Source organism: Somniosus microcephalus, chromosome 8, assembly GCF_052327205.1.
Source record: "Somniosus microcephalus isolate GS21.2 chromosome 8, FLI_Smic_1.0, whole genome shotgun sequence".
Taxonomy (NCBI): Eukaryota; Metazoa; Chordata; class Chondrichthyes; order Squaliformes; family Somniosidae; genus Somniosus; species Somniosus microcephalus.
Window position 1 is genome coordinate 122,743,975 of NC_140994.1, and position 21,113 is coordinate 122,765,087.

At 47.5% G+C, this 21,113-nt stretch overlaps 1 protein-coding gene across 5 annotated transcripts in view; it reads left to right on the forward strand.

Moving 5' to 3' along the window:
- The window catches only part of LOC147113769 (serine/threonine-protein phosphatase 2A 55 kDa regulatory subunit B beta isoform), a 688,656-nt gene that overhangs the window by 550,238 nt on the left and 117,305 nt on the right, over nt 1-21,113 (forward strand). For all 5 annotated transcript variants that reach the window (XM_085995085.1, XM_085995087.1, XM_085995086.1 and 2 more), the window contains 2 exons: nt 9,226-9,391; nt 12,783-12,895. In XM_085995085.1, coding sequence (XP_085851211.1) covers nt 9,226-9,391; nt 12,783-12,895 — 279 coding nt within the window. The remainder of the gene's footprint in view (nt 1-9,225; nt 9,392-12,782; nt 12,896-21,113) is intronic.

The following is a 21,113-nucleotide window of genomic DNA, read 5'->3' on the forward strand; positions in this document are numbered from 1 at the left end:
CTTTAGTACAAACTGCTGCCATTTTATTTTTAATATTCATTCTTAGGATATTGCCTATCCCTAATTGCCCTTGAGAAGGTGGTGGTGAGCTGCCGCCTTCAACCGCTGCAGTCGTGGTGAAGGCGCTCCCACAGTGCTATTAGGTAGGGAGTTCCAGGATTTTGACCCAGCGACAAAGACAGAACAGTGATATATGTCCAATTTGGAATGGTGCGTGGCCTGAACGGGAACATGGAGGCAATGGTGTTCCCATGCTCCTGCAGCCCTTCTCCTTTCTGGCAGTGGAGGTCGCAAGGCAGGGGTGGGTGGTGGTGGTGGTGGAGTTTCCAGACTCAGATAGCCATCCTAGAGGTATCTTTCTCAGTGACAAAGCTGATGACAAAAAGAAATGCACACTGAATGTCCATGTAGATACCTCCCCCCATGCCCGTACCCCCCACCCCATCCACCACCAACCCCCTTCCTTGGGATCCTTACCATGTTAAAACTGCAATTTTTCTGAAACTGACTTAAAAATGTAAATTACAATTTTTATCCCCATCTCCTTCCAATTTTCCCTCTTAATTTTCTCCCCCAGCCTCTTGTCACTTGAGGGTGGTGACTGCTGTTAGGTTACTGTTCCACAGGTGCTGGCTGAAACATAGAAGATAGGAGCAGGAGTAGACCATTCGGCCGCTCGAGTCTGCTCCACCATTCAATGCGATCATGGCTGATCATCCAAATTCAGTACCCTGTCCCTGCCTTCTCCCCATATCCCTTGATCCCCTTAGCCTTAAGAAATATATCTAACTCCTTCTTGAATATATTTAATGAATTGGCCTCAAATGTCTTCTGTTGTAGAGAATTCCACAAGTTCACCACTCTCTGGGTGAAGAAATTCCTCCTCATCTCTGTCCTAAATGGCTTACCCCTTATCCTTAGACTGTGACCCCTGGTTCTGGACTCCCCCGCCATCGGGAACAGCCTTCCTGCATCTAGTCTGTCTAGTCCTGTTAGAATTTTATAAGTTGCAATGAGATCCCTCTCATTCTTCTAAACTCTAGCGAATATAAGCCTAATCAACCCAATCTCTCTTCATACGTCATTCCTGCCATCCCAGGTATCAGTCTGGTGAATCGTCGCTGCACTCCTTCCATGGTAAGAACATCCTTCCTCAGATAAGACGACCAAAACTGCACACAATACTCAAGATGTGGTCTCACCAAGGCCGTGTACGACTGCAAGACATCCTTGCTCCTGTACTCGAATCCTCTCGTTATGAAGGCCAGCATACCATTTACCTTCTTAACCACCTGCTGCACCTGCATGCTTACCTTCAGCAATTGGTGCACAAGGACACCCAGGTCTCATTGCACTTCCCCTTCTCCCAATCTATTGCCATTCAGATAATAATCTGCCTCCCTGTTTTTGCCACCAAAGTGGATAACCTCACATTTATCCACGTTATATTGCATCTGCCAAGCTTCTGCCCAATCACCCAACCTGTCCAAATCATCCTGTAGTTTCTCGGCATCCTCCTCACAGCACGCACGCCCACCCAGCTTTGTGTCGTCTGCAAATTTGGCGATATTACATCTAGTTCCCTTGTCTAGTTCATTAATATATATTGTGAATAGCTGTGGTCCAAGGACCGATCCCTGCGGTACCCCACTAGTCACTGCCTGCCACTCGGAAAAAGAACCGTTTATTCCAACTCTTTGCTTTCTGTCTGCCAACCAGTTCTCTAGCCAAGTCAATACCTTGCCCCCAATCCCATGTGCCTTAACTTTACATGCTAATCTCTTATGCGGGACCTTATCGAAAGCCTTCTGAAAGTCCAAATATACCACATCCACTGGTTCTCCCTTATCTATTTTACTAGTTACATCCTCAAAAAATTCCAGTAGATTAGTCAAGCACGATTTACCTTTTGTAAATCCATGTTGACTTTGTCCGATCCTGTCACTGTTTTCCAAGTGCTCTGCTATTACATCTTTTATAATGGACTCTAGCATTTTCCCCACTACTGATGTCCGGCTTACCGGTCTGTAATTACCCGTTTTCTCTCTACCACCTTTTTTGAATAGTGGGGTAACATTAGCTACCCTCCAATCCATGGGTACTGTTCCAGATTCCATCGAATGTTGTAAGATGATCAGCAATGCATCTACTATTTCTAGGGCCACTTCCTTAAGTACCCTAGGATGTAGATTGTCAGACCCTGGGGATTTATCGGCCTTCAATCCCATCAATTTCCCTAACCCCATTTCCCTACAAATACTGATTTCTTTCAGTTCCTCCCTTTCATCAGACCCTATGTTCCCTGACATCTCTGGGAGTTTATTTGTGTCCTCCTTTGTGAAGACAGAACCAAAATATGTATTTAATTGGTCTGCCATTTCTTTGTTCCCCATTATAATTCCCCTGATTCTGACTGCAAGGGACCTACACTTGACTTCACCAATCTTTTTCTCTTCACATATCTATAAAAGCTTTTACAGTCAGTTTTTATGTTCCCTGCAAGCTTACTCTCATACTCTATTTCCCCCCTCTTAATTAATCCCTTTGTCCTCCTTTGTTGAATCCTAAACTGCTCCCAATCCTCAGGTTTACTGCTTTTTCTGGCCAATTTATATGTCCTCTCCTTGGATCTTATGCTATCCCTAATTTCCCTTGTTAGCCACGGTTGAGTCACCTTTTTTGTTTTATTTTTATGCCAAACAGGGATGAACAAATTCTGTAGTTTATCCATGCAATCTTTAAATGTTTGCCATTGCCTTTTCACCGTCAACCCTTTAAGTAACATTCCCTAATCCATCCTAGCCAACTCACGCCTCATACCATCGTAGTTTCCTTTATTTAAATTCAGTACCCAAGTCTCTGAATCAACGACTTCACTCTCCATCTTAATGAAGAATTCTATCATATTATGATCGCTCCTCCCCAAGGGGCCTCGCACAACAAGATTGCTAATTAATCCTTTCTCATTACATAATACCCAGTCTAAGATGGCCTGATCTCTAGTTGGTTCCTCGACATATTGGTCCAGGAAACCATCCCGTATACACTCTAGGAATTCCTCTTCCACAGTATTGTTACTAATTTGGTTAGCCCAATCTATATGTAGATTAAAGTCACCCATGATAACTGCTGTGCCCTTATTGCACGCATCTCTAATTTCCCGTTTAGTGCCATCCCCAACCTCAGTATTACTGTTTGGGGGTCTGTATACAACTCCCACTAATGTTTTCTGCCCCTTGGTATTTCTCAGCTCTACCCATACGGATTCCACATCATCAGAGCTAATATCCTTCCTTACTATTGTGTTAATCTCCTCTTTAACCAGCAATGCTACCCCACCGCCTGTTCCTTTTTGCCTGTCCTTCCTGAATATTGAATACCCCTGGATGTTGAATTCCCAGCCTTGGTCACCCTGGAGCCATGGCTCCGTAATCCCAATTGTATCATATCCGTTTACATCTATTTGCGCAGCTAATTCATCCACCTTATTGCGAATGCTCCTCGCATTAAGACACAAAGCCTTCAGGCTTGTTTTTTTAACACTCTTAGACCTTTTAGAATGATTGTTTACTGCGGCCATGTTTGATTTACACCCTTGATTTCTCTGACTTCCACTTTTGCTTTTCTCCTTCCTGTCTTTTGCTTCTATCCTGGTTTCCCTTTCCTCTGTCTCCCTGCACAGGTTCCCAACCCCCTGCCATTTTAGTTTAAACCCTCCCCAACAGCACTAGCAAACACTCCCCCTAGGACATCGGTCCCGGTCCTGCCCAGGTGCAAACCATCCAGTTTGTACTGGTCCCACCTCCCCCAGAACCGGTTCTAATGCAGAATTTGATCCCTCCCCCTTGCACCATTCTTCTAGCCACGTATTCATCTGAAATATCCTTCTATTTCTACTCTGACTAGCACGTGGCACTGGTAGCAATCCTGAGATTACTACCTTTGAGGTCCTATTTTATAATTTACCTCCTAACTCCCTATATTCAGCTTTTAGGACCTCATCCCATTTTTTACCTATATCGTTGGTACCTATATGCACCACGACAACTGGCTGTTCACCCTTCCCTTCCAAAATGTTCTGCAGCTGCTCTGAGACATCCTTGACCCTTGCACCAGGGAGGCAACATACCATCCTGGAGTCTCGTTTGCGGCCGCAGAAACGCCTATCTATTCCCCTTGCAATAGAATCCCCTATCACTATAGCTCTCCCGCTGTTTTTCCTCCTGTCCCGTGCAGCAGAACCACCCATGGTGCCAGGAAGTTGGTTGCTGCTGCCTTCCCCCGATAAGCCATCCTCCCCAACAATATCCAAAGTGGTATATCTGTTTGAGGGTCGGATGGCCACAGGGGACCTCTGCACTACCTGCCTGCGCCTACTACTCTGCCTGGCGGTCACCCATTCCCTTCCTGCCTGTGCAGCCTTTACCTGCGGTGTGACCAACTGATTAAACGTGATATCCACGACGTCCTCAGCATTGCGAATGCTCCAGTATGTATCCATTCCCAGCTCCAGTGCCGCAATGGGGTCTGCCAGTAGCTGCAGCTGGATACACTTCCTGCACACATGGTCATCAGGGACACAGGAAGTGTCCCTGATTTCTCACACAGTGCAGGAGGAGCATGCCACGGGGCCGAGCTTTGCTGCCATGACTTACCCTTTAATTAATTTAAATTAAATCAATACCACCAATTATACTACAATTAAATGATATACTCAAGGGCCCTTGTTTACTAGCACTCCTTGCTACACAACAGAGACCTTAGAAACTATAACCACAAAATTAAGACGTTCTAAATTTTATAAACTATGAACTTTAACTGTCAAACTATAGAATAGTATAAGTACTCACCCAAACAGCTGCTTCCTCCTGCCCACGTCACGTTTTGAATCATGACGTGGCTCTGGTACGCCGCCGCCGGTCTGCGAGATTGGTAAGCCTCTGTAAAAAAGCCCGCGAAAGTGAGTTTATATACTCACTGAAGCTCCGCTCTCACCGCTCCCGACAATGGCCTCTGTAAAAAAGCCCGCGAAAGTGAGTTTAAATACACACTGAACCTCCGCTCTCACCGCTCCCGACACTGGCCTCTGTCTTCATAGGTGAGCCTAGAGTGTCAACAGCCTATTAAGCCAATGGATGGACCATCATGTTCGAGCACTGTCTTCACATCTGCTCACACATTTCCAGAAGGGATCACTGGAAAATGATCAGGAACCTTGTGCTTTTCCCCGCCAAAGCCACTTGTAGCACTTGAACTATGACCTGGCTGGGATCCCAGATTGGAGCTTTCTTGCTTTGTTTGAATCAGTATCACAGTGGGCTGTGTATTTAACCAGTGAGCCACAAGAAGCTGAGAAGCAAATTTGGAGGCAATGTTGACCACATTGAGATCTTAAGATAAAGTAACCAGGAAAAAGAATGAGTACCATTGGCTGGATCAATGGCCTGCTGTCTTTTTATTATTTGGCTTACAAAGTCTGACTGTATCATTCCTTGGTCATTGACTTGTTCACTGACTTTCCAGCTGCCAGCAGTCAAATCAGAAAACAGCCCTAGGCTCTTGTGTCGCAATCAATCAGCTCACAACACACACTAATCCCTGTCCTGGAGTTCTATTCTCCACACCAGAAAACAGCAGTGTCAATCTCAGTGTCTCGAAAATCGAAACTAAACCGCACAACACTGCTCTCCTATGGAGAGGAACTAATGGTGTGTTCCTGCAAGTTTCAAATTGGGGCATTGTCAGAAGGGTTTAGTAGGCTAATAAATGGAGGAAACTGATTACTGATCTCACTGTTAACTGCATCTGCTCCTACAAATTTAATCTTTTTCCCTCTGCCCTCTACTGATTCATGCTGAGGTGAAGTTCTTTGAGCACCAGCAGTCCAACTGACTCTTCAACTTGTAAGCCTAAAGAAAGACTTGCATTTATATAGCGCCTTTCACGACTTCAGGATGTCCCAAAGCGCTTTATAGCCAATGAAGTACTTTTTTGGTGTAGTCGCTGTTGTAATGTAGGGAACGCGATCCCACAAACAGCGATGAGATAATGACCAGATTACCTGTTTTTAGTGATGTTGGTTGAGGGATAAATATTGGCCAGGACACCAGTGAGAACTGCCCTGCTCTTCTCCGAAATAGTGCTATGGGATCGTTTACGTACTCCTAAGAGCATGCGAAATATGGCACCTCCGACAGTGCAAAACTCCCTCAGTACACCACTTGAGTGTCGGCCTCTACAGGTTCTATACAAGTTTAACATAACTTCTCTGCTTTTCAATTCAGTCCCTCTAAAAAATGAACCCCAGTGCTTTGTTTGCTTTTTTTTATGGCCTTATTAACCTGCATCGATACTTTAAGTGATTTGTGTATCTGTACCCCAGATCCCTCTGCTCCTCAACCCCATTTAGCTTTCCAAGGAGTATGTGGTCTCATTCTTCCTATCAAAATGTACCACCTCACTCTTATCTATATTGAAGTTCATTTGCCAATTACACTCCCTTTCTGCAAGTTTATTAATTTCTTCCCGTATTTTGTCCCAGTCCTCCTCTATATTAACTACGTCACCCAATTTGGTGTTGTCTGCAAATTTTGAAATTGTACTTCTGATTCCCGAGTCCATATTGTTTATGTAAATAGTGTAGAATAGTCCTCCCAGCACTGATCCTTGTGGAATACCACTTCCCACTCTCCACTAGCCTGAGTAACTACCTTTAACCCCTACTCTGTTTTCTAATGTCTTCTAACTACCCCATTTATCATTCTAGTGACATTCCGAGTTTATGCCCCTTGTTACTAATTCACTAACCATTTTCACTATTTAATGCATTGAAGAACTCCAGATTCTCTTCTAGATGGCTGGTTGATGCTGTCGGGACTAACTTATTGGGCAGGATTTTCATTGAGGAGGCGGGTAGGAGGCGGGACTACAATTTCCGGGGTTGTAGCCCCGCCTCCATCGAGTTGTAGCCAACCCACGCGATTTTGACTTGATTGACTTTGTTGAGCCCGCCCAGTGGGCTCAGCAGGCCAATTAAGGGCCACCCGGCAACAGGTGACGTCACAGATTGATATTTCATCTGTCAAGACCTTTTGACAGATGAAGTATCAGAGTTTCACAGCTGTTTGAAGCTGTCAAACACTGTACTCCAAGTTAATTCCTTCCTCTCAGGATGATTTAGAGATCTCTCCAGAACAGAAAGCTGAATGCTGCAATTTTTGACAGATCGCGGCCATTCTGCTTTCTGTGCTGGTGAGATGAGGGACTCCCGAGACCTGAAGGAAGGAAGGCTGTAAAGGTAAGTAAAACTTCTTTAAACACACCAAGCACACTTACCTCTTCATTCATGCACCCATCACTCACCTGAACACCGGACATCTCGACCCCTCCAAGCCCTTCAGCCCGCCTTGCTAACTTGGCATGGCTTGGAGCCATCGGGAATCCCACACTTCAAGAATGAAAATAGGGATTAGGCTAAAAACTGTCTGTTAACTACCTGTTAACAGGCACTTAATTGGCACTAATCCCCTTCCCGCCTCGGGGAGTCGGGTCCCAGTGCGGGTCGGGTACCTGCCTCCTTTGAAAATGGCATGGAGACGGGTTGAGGGCGGGTTGGGTTCGTGCCCCCCGATTTCGGGATTTTAACCCCCCACATGCCTCCAATCCCGCCTCCATGGCCCAATGAAAATCCTGCCCATTGTCTTTACATGAGAAGCGCTAAACAATAACTTTCACCTCTTTTTGCTTCTCAGCTGGTTTCCCAGCTTCACTGTCCTTCCCGAAAATTAACTCCAATTGTTGCAATCCAATATGATTAAATGTTTATACCCACAGGAGTGGATATTGAAACTTTCTAAAGCTCTTCACTAAAAGTGCCAATAATTTCCTTGGTGCCTCCAGTACATCTCCCTTTCATGACCTCAATGTTAATAATTCTGGAGGGCAGGAGCCAGACCATTGAATCTATATCTGCAGGGATCAGGACCATCTATATTGGTATTTATTTGACCAGTCCTCCAGGCATTCCCCATCCGAGATGAGCGTTCAAGGGACAACCTTAATTTTCTTTCCAATTTCGTCAGAATGTGCTTATATGAGGTTTGAGCACAAACACAATTGTAACGAGAGTGCTATTTGGTGAGATAGATATTTAATGAACCTGTTTAGCCCCAGCATTGTACAACTCAAAAGTTGTGGATGTGAGGTGGGTGGGGCAGGGTGAAGAGGTTCGTTCGTGAGTTCAGATTGCACTAGAAAACACTAGGGAGAGGAGTGTGTGAACATTGGGATTGTCCCGAGGGAAACTAGCTCTGCGCCATTGCCTAGGATATAGTCTGATCAAGGCTCTGTTGCATTTTTTATTTGATACTCAAAGGTATAATCAGTGCTTAATGGTACAAGGCCATTGAAATACCAGTGAAATCAAAGGTAGCTGTAAAACTGGTAAATGGGGCATCCGAAGCTCTCGTGTCCTCATGTTCAATATTTTGTTCTCTCGGTAGAGGCCTTCCTTTGACAACATGTTCCCACTGTCTCCATTTTAAAGACCATTATTCTAAAGTGGGCTGTACAGGGATGCACCATACGGCATGTCCCCAGCCTTGACCAACTGTAGGAATAATGGTGCCTGTGGAATTCTATCCCAACATGAGGTGGGTTACGAGGAGAATATCAGAAGAAAACCTGGAGGATAAGAAACTTGGGGAAACTAGGACTGTGATGCTGTGAGCTAGACTTCTGCCTGTGGTTCTGTCACCACCACGCCTTATCTCACGCCGAACCTACAGAAACCAAAAACTGTTACAAGGGGATGGCCTTCAGGAAAAGACTTGTTCAGACATTTCTGTGCTTGTTTACACAAGGATGCAAATCATGTTGCAGCAAATCATCACGTCACTTGTGAGTGACCTGAAGGTGATGGTTGCCTATGTCACTAGAGTCACTGCACTCCAAAAAGTAACGCCTTGTGTGAAGCTCTTTGAGATATGTTGATGTGATGCTGCACACTGCCACCATTATTATTATTATTATTATGGCATGTGGCTCCTCTGAGCATATTGTGAAAGAAACAATGTCTAGGATTATACTTTTAAATCTCTGCGGTATTGAGAATTAAAAAAAAATCAAACCAATAATGGCCAATGCTATTGGCACCATTCTGTGGTACTGTAGTAACAGATATTCTGGACGACTTTATATTTTGTGTGTTTTTTTGTTTGCCCTCAGAGTAAAAACCAGTCTCATCGCAGAGGAGAATATAATGTTTACAGCACTTTCCAGAGCCATGAGCCAGAGTTTGACTACCTGAAGAGTCTAGAGATCGAAGAGAAGATAAATAAAATCAGGTGGCTACCCCAGCAAAATGCCGCCTACTTCCTTCTCTCAACCAATGGTAGGTTTTAGGCGGGTGCTACTGGCTGTGGTTTGAATGTAAAATGGCATACCTGCTTTGCCATAGGCTGTGTTTCCGGTAACACTCTTAAAATTGCAAATCTGCTGCAGTTAAAGTAGCTGGTGTTCAGTTGAGGACCCAAGAATAGCATGGAGCGAGTAACGGTCATTCGGACATCAATCTCGCTCCTGCCACAGTCCAGGAACATTAGGGACAGGAGTAGGCCATTCAGTCCCTCGGGCCAGCTCCGCCTATCAATCAGATCATGGCTGATCTGTGCCTCAACCCTACTTTACCCGCCTTCGCTCCATATCCTTTGATACCCTTACCCAACAAAAATCGATCGATCTCGGTCTTGAAAACTCCAATTGACCCCCAGCATCCACAGCCTTCTTGGGGAGAAAGTTCCTCATTTCCACTACGCTCTGTGTGGAGAAAAGTGCTTCCTGATTTCCCTCTAAATAGCCTAGCTCAAATTTTTAGGTGATGTCCCCTTGTTATTGATTCCCCCATCAGATGAAATAGTTTCTCTGTTATGTACCTTATCAATCACTTTTAACATTTTAAATACCTCGAACAGATACCACCCCCCCCCCCCCATTTCCTGGGCTGAACTCCGCTCCCCTCGTTTAAGTTCCTGATAGTTCTCTATAAACTCCCTGATCGAGCAAAGCTTTAGATTGTCCACCCATTCCCATCTGCTGAAATCTCTGGTATGGAGATTTTCAATATGGCTGTCACAAGCCTGTCAAACAATTGTAATTCTCCCCACTATGAATAAAACACAGAACACACAGCCTAGAAATTCCTCTCGGGCGGTGGCACAAAGCGGGCGGTATCGGGTTGGCCGCCCATTATACGCAGCGTCTGACATTCAGTTCTTGCAGCCAATGGAACTGAATATCAATCGCTGCGTGTAACGGGCGGCCGACCCGATACCGCCCGCTTTGCACCACTGCCCGAGACGAATTTCTAGGCCATCGTGTTATTTTTTAAATGTCATAACGTGATTGGATACATATATCCCACTGGGGAGTTGTGTAGGGATGCCAACCCTCCAAGATTGTCCAGAAATTAGAGATTAATCTCCTGGACACTTTTGCAAGCAGAGCCTGGGAGAAAAATTATAGGTGGCATTTAGTGGTGTTTTACTAAAAATAAAAAAAATTGAGGCAGGCTACAGTGGCACAGTGCCTTGGATTTGCAGCATATCGAACCAAAAAGTAGCAGGGGTCAGGGTGTGGATACAAGCCTTCTGGGGAGGTGCCAGCCAGACACATGGCATTTTCCCATTGGGAAGGAGAGCGGGGGAGAGGGAAAGAGAGGCATCCCTGGCCATGTAGTCACACTTCCGCACAGTCAGTGACAGAGCAACATGGCAGTGGGCTGGTTTTATTGGTTGCCCCCTCAGCCTAGGATGGTGCCTGATACAAAGAGGTGGGGGTGAGGGCAAAGGAGAGAGAATCCTATTTTTATATGCAGCAGAAATGAGGTGGAGGAGCAAAGACCGAGCATATTGAGGGAGGGGAGGGGAGGGGGGAGTTGTAATGAATCAAGGACCTCTTAATATTTGATAAATATTCTAATACAACTGGTTCACTGATAACAATTTGCTTGAGAAGCTTCCATATGTCATTAAAGAGACATATTTGGAATATATATATATATTTTTTAAATCACTGTAATCATCTCCTGTATCATGCAGCTGCCCTGTGTGATGTACAGAATCTGCAGTTAGAGAGCCTCATTATAAAAATCATTTTTCACGGTATTAACAATTCATGAGGTCTCAGCGGCAGCTGTTATACAGTGTTTGTGGGAACAAAATGGGCTCTTCAGAATCACCGTCCTTTGATATCAATTGTCTGTGAAAGATTAAGCGCGCCTGGAGCTGGTGTTTAACACATTTAATACGGTGGGACCGGTAATTAAAATGGCCTGCCTTTTGTCACTGTAACCTATCATCAGGTTAGAATCCTAGAATCTTACAGCACAGAAGGAGGCCACTCAGCCCATCATGCCTGTGCCGGCTCTTTGAAAGTGCTGTTCAATTAGTCCCACTCCCCACCCTGCTCGTTCCCCATAACCCTGCAGATTTTTCCTTTTCAAGTATACGTCCGTAGAAACATAGAAGATAGGAGCAGGAGTAGGCCATTCAGCCCCTCGAGCCTACTCTGCCATTTAATGAGATCATGGCTGATCATCCAAATTCAGTACCCTGTTCCTGCTTTCTCCCCCTATCCCTTGATCCCTTTAGCCTCAAGAAATATATCCAACTCCTTCTTGAATATATTTAATGAATTAGCCTCAACTGCCCTGTGTGGCAGAGAATTCCACAGGTTCACCACTCTCTGGGTGAAGAAATTCCTCCGCATCTCAGTCCTAAATGGCTTACCCCTTATCCTTAGACTGTGACCCCTGGTTCTGGACTCCCCGGCCATCGGGAACATTCTTCCTGCATCTAGTCTGTCCAGTCCTGTTAGAATTTTATAAGTTTCAATGAGATCCCCTCTCATTCTTCTAAACTCCAGCGAGTATAAGCCCAATCGACCCAATCTCTCCTCATAGGTCCAATGTAAAACACAACAGTACACCTACTCTAATCCTGCCTCTGTGGTTCTGTTAACCCTCTCTAGCGGACGGGAACTTTGTATGGTGGGCTCAAATTCTGAACTGGGTTTTGAACGTGCTGGTAGCAGTGGGACTGGGAGCTCTCGCAGTGCCAGTGACATGTGCGTGCCTGCAAGGCAGACTTACCTGTGTGATTTTTCCCAATCTGCTGAGTTCATGCTATCAGGAAGTGGGCCACGGAACAGAGGCTGCGCCAGTGGCACTCGTAACACAGCCCACCCGCCGCCTCCTCCATCGTGGCCCCTTGCAGTTTAGTGAGGAGGTGGGTCTCATGGACGAAATAAGCTCAGAGAAGGTGTGAGAGGAAATGAGAGAGAGGTGGGTTCAGGGCTAGGGTGGGGCAGGGGAGCCTGGAGGACGTTTGGTTTGGTGAGCAAAGGAAGGGGGGAAGCGGCAGAGAGGAGCTGAATGGATGGTATCATTCTTAGTGACAAAGAAGTCCATGAACTCCTTACACAACTGCTATCCTTCTACTGTGCTACCAAACTGCACATTTCTGTCCATACATCTTTCTGAATGTACGTGTGAGTGTAATGTGACCTAAAATGTACCAAGACTCCTCTCGATGTTTGAGCCCTGTAGACATCATCTAACTGGGAAAAAGAGAATATTGTACTTCATGCAGGGATTCCCAGTGATAGTTGTCACAAATTCCAGGCTCATAATCTGAATTAAATGGATTTAACGCCTGAATTTCACATGGGCAATGTAATAAATGTTCCTGTAGGGTTAACTTAACTCTTTAATTTTTTGGAAATAGATAAGACGGTTAAACTGTGGAAAATCAGCGAGCGGGACAAAAGGCCGGAAGGGTACAACTTGAAGGATGAAGATGGCAGAATCAAAGACCCCTCCACAATCACGACCCTGCGGGTAAGGTCATTCTTTGAATTGCACTCTATGCCGCAGATTACAGATGAATAGACCAGAGAGATTAAATGTGTTTCATTTCTAGCTGCAGGCTAAATAAAATTTATACTGATCTTACCCCCACTTTTTTTACAAGCCTTGTCTAACGTATTGTGTGGTGCATTCAGAGCAGAAGTGTGCACACATGAGCAAATGGTGCAGGTTTTCCAAGATGAATTCCCTTGAAGCTCAATATAGCTAATATAACCCTAGACACCTATGGCTCAGTGGTAGCACACTGAATCCGAGGTTCTTGGGTTCAAGCCTTGCTCCAGAGATTTGAGCACATAATCTGCGCTCACATTCACTAAGCACTGCACTGTCAGATGAGACATTAAACAAGGCCCCTCTCCTCAGGTGCATGTAAAAAATATCGTGGCAAGAGAATTGTCCTGGCTAATATTTCTCCCTCAACCAACACCACTAAAACAGGTATCTGGTTATTTATCTCATTGCTGTTTGTGGGACCTTGTTGCGCACATAGACACGCCTCCATAATGGCCGAGCAAGCCACTCAGTTATAACAAACCGCTACGAAAAACAATAATAAGAATAAAACCGGATGAGCCACCCGGCATTGACCTCGGCACCGGCTATGGACACGACAACGGCACACCCAGCCCAGTCAACCCTGCAAAGTCCTCCTCACCAACATCTGGGGACTTGTGCCAAAATTGGGAGAGCTGTCCCACAGACTAGTCAAGCAACAGCCTGACATAGTCATACTCACAGAATCATCCCTTTCAACCAATGTCCCAAACTCCTTCATCGCCATCCCTGGGTATGTCCCAAACTCCATCACCATCCCACGGGCAGGACAGACCCACCAGGGGTGGCGGCACAGTGGTATACAGTCGGGAGGGAGTGGCCCTGGGAGTCCTTGACATTGACTCCGGACCTCATGAAGTCTCATGGCTTCAGGTCAAGCATGGGCAAGGAAACCTCCTGCTGATTATCACCTACTGCCCTCCCTCAGCTGATGAATCAGTACTCCTCCATGTTGAACACCACTTGGAAGAAGCACTAAGAGTAGCAAGGGCACAGAATGTACTCTGGGTGGGGGACTTCAATGTCCGTCACCAAGAGTGGCTCGGTACCACCACTACTGACCGAGCTGGCCGAATCCTGAAGGACATAGCTGCCAGTCTGGGCCTGCGACAGGTAGTGAGAGAAAAAACACAAGGGTAAAACCTACTTGACCTCGTCCTCACCAACCTATCTGTCGCAGATACATCTGTCCATGACACCATAGGTAGCAGTGACTACTGCACTGTCATTGTGGAGACAACTTCCCGTCTTCACACTGAGGACACCCTCCATCGTGTTGTGTGGCACTACCACCGTGCTAAATGGGATAGATTCAGAACAGATCTAGCAGCTCAAAACTGGGCATCCATGAGGCGCTGTGGGCCATCAGCAGCAGCAGAATTGTATTCCACCACAATCTGTAACCTCATGGCCCGGCATATCCCTCACTCTACCATTACCATCAAGCCAGGGGACCAACCCTGGTTCAATAAGGAGTGTAGAAGAGCATACCTAAAAATGAAGTGCCAACCTGGGGAAGCTGCAACACAGGACTACATGCATGCTAAAAAGCAGAAGCAGCATTTTATAGACAGAGCTAAGCGATCCCACAGTCAACGGATCAGATCAAAGCTCTACAGTCCTGCCATATCCAATCGTGAATGGTGATGGACAAGTAAACAACTAACGGGTGGAGGAGGCTCCATGAATATCCCCATCCTCAATGATGATGGAGCCCAGCACGTGAGTGCAAAAGACAAAGCTGAAGGGCTCGATTTTCATTGAGCCGTGGAGTCGGGCTTGGAGGAATGCGGGGGGTTAAAATCGCAAAAACTGGTGGGCGGGACCCCCCCCCGGCCTGGTTCCCGACTCTGAGCAATTTTAACTCCGGCGTGCCTGATGGTCCCGACTCCATCCCGCATCCAACAGGCAGGACTGGTCTTTAAGGCCCTTAATTACTACTAAATGGCCTCTGTAATCCTATTTTAACAGGCCCTTGCAACTTTAACCCTTTTCCCACGTAAAACACGCCTGGTGGGAATCACGAATGTGAAACCTGGCGGGAGCACAATTGGATTGCTGACTATCAATTGCAGGTCAACCATTAAAGAGGAGATTTGATCAGCCATTATTTGCAGGTGGCAGGACTTAGTGGTCTCAGGTCTGGGGCAACTTTTAGAAGGCTTAACCACACCTGTGGAAGGTTGGAGCCACACACCCATCTCCAGTGTGGCCTCCTGGGAAACCCCTCTCGCCACATTCACCCAGTGCTTCCTCAACAGAGGCATATACTAGAAGCATGGGAGCCATTTATTTCCTTCCCATTTGGGCATTAGAGGAGCTCGAGCACCAGCCACGGCAGCAGCAGAACCAGGAACAACAGCAGCATCAGCAACAGCAGCAGAAGCGCCAGGCTGCTACTCACCCACCTGAGGCTGCACAGGCCAGAAGGGGCCAGCGCCTGGAAGCCCGTCGGCGCAGGAGATACCCCCAAACAGGGTCTACAGATGCAGGGTCACCTATCTCAACATGTCTGAGCAGCAGTGCCAAAGGCGGCTCCGACTTTCGTGAGAGGTAGTGACTGACATCTGTGCAATGCTACAGCAAGACCTGCTGCCCAGAGGACCAGGTGGACAAGCATTACCAGTGGCCATCAAAGTCACCACTGCACTCAACTTTTTTGCCTCAGGCTCATTCCAGGGATCAGCAGCAGACATCAGCGACATCTCCCAGGCGGCCACACACACTTGCATCACGCAGGTAACCGATGCCCTCTTTGCCCTCGCGCACAATCACATTCATTTCACCAAGGATCGAGCAAGTGTCACGGCGCGAGTGGTTGGATTAGCTCATCTGGCAGGCTTTCCAAGGGTGCAGGGCGTCGTTGACTGCACACATGTGGCCCTTACGACACCCCATCGCAATGCAGATATTTTTGTCAACCGCAAGGGCTTCCACTCCCTTAACGTTCAGTTGGTGTGTGACCACAAGAAAGAAATTTTGCATGTTTGTGCCATGTACTCTGGCAGTTGCCATGACTTCTTCACACTGCGCCAGTCTAGTGTGCCTCTGCTATTCAGTCCGCCAGACCAACTTAACGGATGGCTATTGGAGACAAGGGCTATCCCCTCAGGATGCCGTTGAGGAGCCCATCCAACGAAGCTGAGGAGAGTTACAACTCCAGCCACATGTCCACCAGAGCCATAATCGAGCAAACCATCGGTTTGCTGAAGATGCGCTTCAGATACCTGGATAGATCAGGTGGAGCCCTGCAGTACTCAGCAGCCAGGGTTTCCAGAATCGTCGTGGTTTACTGTGCACTTCACAACATGGCACAGCATCGTGGCTTGCAGATTCCTGAGGAGCAAATGGCTCCTCACATATCCTCCTCAGATGAGGAGTAGGAGGAGGAGGAGGGCGAAAACGAACATCCAGCAGAGGCCCATCAACCAGCGGCAGCATTATGCGAGAACATTGCTGCCCGGGCTGCAAGGAACGCACTCATCCTGGCCAGATTTGCTTAGCCTAGTCAATCAAACACTTTTGCCTCGCAGCTTCTTACCAGAGCATTGACAATGTCCAAGAACCAGAGGATTCCAAGCACTCTGACCACCATACTGATAGTTGCAAGTATTCCTAAGGCCTCACTCTGGAAGTCCCAATAGTGAAATGACAGACGCCACAACTGCAACGTTTGCCATCAGAATTTTTATGCACAATTACGACGTGATGGCATTTTTACACTAAACACAAAATTCCACCCAAGTGACTACCCTTGTGACTACTTGTGCTTTATCTTCCTCTTACGCGTGCTCCTACGTAGTGCTTGCCCTGTGGCTTCAGCAGTTGTGGAGGCCCCTTGCTCACTTTCCTGCTGCTCCTGTCTCGACACCTTTGGCAGGCATCCTCTGGGGTTGCGAGCCTGTGAGGGCTCGTCAACAGTCTGCTGCTCCTGCGGCTGTGCAGGGGTTGAGACGTCTATCTCACTTGGGTGTGGACTCCGCTGGGGCTCCGACCGAGGGCTCTGCCGTGGCATGGAAGTGTGAGCGCTTGGAGAGGAACCCCCACTTCCTTGAGGTCTGCCACCAACCTCCCTCTCATGGGTCAGGTCCCCCTCCGCGCCTGCAAGTTGCTGGAGAGCACCTTGCTGCACATCAGGGGGGCCATGGGGACCCGTATCTGCAATGGCAGTCCTACTCAGAAGGACTTCCATGAAGGTCTGGTTTCTCTGTTCAATAGATGCCCATCACTCCTCAAGAGATGTCATTCTATTCTGAACAATGACCATGTTTTACATACCATGGCAACTAAGCTCCTCCATGGCCGTAGCCCCCCTCCTCTCTACCGTAGCCATCCTCTCCTGTACGGTTGCCAGCCTTACCACAGAGGTAGCAATCATTTCCATGGAGGTAGCCATCCTTTCCGTGTTGATGCGTTCATATGCCAATGACTCCACAAATGCTCTGCTCATGTTCGCTATGGACTCCTCCATTCGCTCCACCCTAGAGACAAAACCTGCCAGAGACTCCTGCATCTGTGCCTGGAGTTCCATCACCTCTGATCTTATGGATGGACCCAGAGGCAGAGGGTCGACATGCTACTGAGCCGAGCTGGCAGAGTCCTGCGCCCTCCAACTAGGACTCTCCACTGCTGTCCCTGTCTCCACAATCTGCTGATGCTCACTTGTGAGCTGTGATACACCAGATGACAACACTACTCTATGACCCGAAGGTCCCACCGAAGTGCGAGTGTCTGCACTGGTTCTGGGTGCGCTGAATTCTAGTGACGCTGCGCCATCAGAGGTTGCAGCTTCCTCTAAGGAGTCTGGCTGCTCAGCCTCTTCTTCCTGGCTAGGGGGGTCGGATGCTTGTGATGGTCCTGTGGGGGAGTAAAGGAAAGAGTCAGAGATGTGATGCAAAGGCTACATGCACATAGCTTTGTGCAGATGCTCATAAGTCCATCTGTTACAACTTCACAATCATTATCAGCGACTCATGCAATGTCAAAGAGAGAGATGGGAAACTTTTCTGTCACCAGCTTGCTGTGTTGCACCCGTCTGTCTATCCCCCACGCGCGAATCATCCTCAATGCCCATGATTTCCAGGACGGCCTCCTCCCAGGGGGCCAGGTGGGCTATTGAGGGTGGACCTCCTCCTGCCCTGGCTCACTCTCTCTTGTTGTGAGCTCTCTTTTCCTGCAATGAGGGAGACAAGTGGAAGTTGAGTGAGAATGAAGGAGTGAGTGTAGAGATTGCATAGCATAGATACTTAGAAGGAGACAAAGATGGAGTGAGGTTGCAAGACCAAGGGCCCTCCCTGTGTGTTGTCAGTTGTGTTCAAAGCATCAGAGTGATGGGGAGTGTGAGGGCTGCCTGGTGGAATAGTTCTGTGAATGTGAGCATAGAGAGAGAGGGAATGGTTAAGGGTGCATGGATGTCAGTGTCAAGTGGGATGTGGAGGAAGAGATTGCTAAAGCTGAGTGCTGGTGAAGAAAGGCAATGGAGATCAGATTGAGGGTGATGAGAAATTCATACTCACTTTTCCAGTGCACTGAAGGTCATGAAATCTTTTCTTACACTGTATGCAGGTTCTGCGGGTGACTCCCAAGGAGTTGACCTCCTCAGCCACCTGCATCCACACAGCCTTGGTCTGAGTGGGAGGCTTCTTCCTCCCTGATGAAGGGAACAGGACCTCCCTGTTGGCCCTAGCCCCATCCACCAATGCCTGCAGTGCCGCCTCGTCAAAGCGAGGAGCTGCTCTTGCCCTCCCGCTTGTCATCTTTCCTGCAGGTCCCTCTGACACCAAATGGAGGAAGCTTGGAAGCCTGCAGAAGAAGCAAGGCTTGCTGTGGACCTTAAATGCAGCAGCAATGATGACGTCATCGGAGGGGACTTTCAGTCATGAAAAGCCCCTTTGCAAAGGCTTCCCACACGCTGGAAATCAATTGGCCAATTGAGTTAAAATTGCATCAATCTCCCACATCCATTTAGATTCGTGTGGGAAACACGAAATTCAGATAACACGACAACAGCCCGCACCTGAGTTAAAATCGAGCCCGAAGTGTCTGCAACCATCTTCAGCCAGAAGTACAGAGTGGATGATCCATATTGGCCTCCTCCTATGGTCCCCAACACCACAGAAGCCAGTCTTCAGCCAATTCAATTCACTCCACGTGATACAAAGAAACGGCTGAGCGCACTGGATACAGCAAAGGCTATGGGCCCCGACAACATTGCTGAAGACTTGTGCTCCAGAACTAGCCGTGCCTCTAGCTAAGCTGTTCCAGTAAAGTTCCAACACTTGCATCCGACAATGTGGAAAACTGCCCAGGTATGTCCACAAAAAGCAGGACAAATCCAATCCAGCCAATTACTGCCCCCTCAGTCTACACTCAATCATCAGCTGTTTCATCAATGGCCTTCCCTCCAACATAAGGTCAGAAATGGGGATGTTCGCTGATGACTGCACAGTGTTTAGTGCCATTTGCTCCTCAGATAATGAAGCAGTCCATGCCCGCACGCAATAAGACCTGGACGACATTCAGGCTTGGGCTGATAAGTGGCAGGTAACATTTGCGCCACACAATTGCCAGGCAATGACTATCTCCAACAAGCGAGATTCTAACCACCGCCCCTTGAAATTCAGCGGCATTACCATCGCTGAATCCCCCACCATCAACATCCTGAGGGTCATCATTGATCAGAAACTTAACTGGATCAGCCACATAAATACTGTGGCAACAAGAGGAGGTCAAAGGCTAGGTATTCTTAGGTGAGTGTCTCGCCTCCTGGCTCACCAAAGCCTTTCCACCATCTACAAGACACAAGTAAGGAGTGTGATGGAATATTCTCCACTTGCCTGGATGAGTGCAGCTCCAACAACACTCAAGAAGCTCGACACCTTCCAGGACAAAACAGCCTGCTTGATTGGCAGCCCATCAACCACCTGAAAAAAAACATTCACTCCCTCCACCACCGGCGCACTGTGATTGCAATGTGTACCATCTACAAGATGCACTGCAGCAACTCGCCAAGGCTTCTTCAGCAGCACCTCCCAAACCCACGACCTCTACCACCTAGAAGGACAAGGGCAACAAGCGCATGGAAACACCACCACCTCCATGTTCCCCATCAATCACACACCATCCTAACTTGGAAGTATATCGCTGTTCCTTCATCATCGCTGGGTCAAATTCCTGGAACTCCCTCCCTAACAGCACTGTGGGAGTACCTTCACCACACAGACTGCAGTGGTTCAAGAAGGCGGCTCACCACCACCTTCTCGAGGGCAATTAGGGATGGGCAATAAATGCTGGCCTTGCCAGCGACCCCCACATCCCATGAACGAATAAAAAAAAATATACACACCTTCATCTATCTATCTATCTTCTATCTATCGATATCTATATAAAACGGTTGGTCTTTCTGTCTTTCTGTTTGTCTTTCTGTCTGTCTGTCCGGCTATACAATCAAAAGTTATAGAGCGTACCTACACATATGTTATATCAAAAGAAAGCTTATCATTAGGGGACTCTAATAGGCGTATTTACTTTTTTGTCAGACAAAAATTGTTCCGACAGTATACAAAAAAGCTTCAAAAAACGGCAAAATTCCGCTCATTAGCGTTGAGTGATGTGATGGTTGACCAATCGGTGCATTACGGGGGGTGGGGGGGGGTTCATTGTGTGTGTGGGCGGGCCTAATCCTTCTAAGCTGAGGTGAGTGGCCGCCATCTTGATTTCTAACTATTGATTTATTTTTCCCACTTTCTGTGTGTTTATTTTTCCCACTTTCTGTGTGTGTGGAGGGGAAATTGTTTTTTAAAAAAGTTAATTCATTTCTAAATATTTTTTCTAAGCTGATTACTTTTCCTACCTTTCACCCTTTTTTTCCTCTTGACTCGCTGCCTCCGCCAGGCGCCGCAACCTTCGAGGGTTACCCCACCTGCAGGCCTCGAAGCCTCGGCCTCTCCTCGCCCGCCCCCTCTTCTCTCCCTCCCCCTGTCTCTCCCTGATTTCCTCTCTGTCCCTCCCTCCCTCCCTCCCCCTCTCGCTCTGCCTTTCCTCAGAGCCCGGACGCAGTGAGCCGAAGCCACGCGTGTGGCAGATCAGGCGGCCTCAGGGCCGGCCGGTGCGCGGCCTGGCGTGTGAGGCCTGG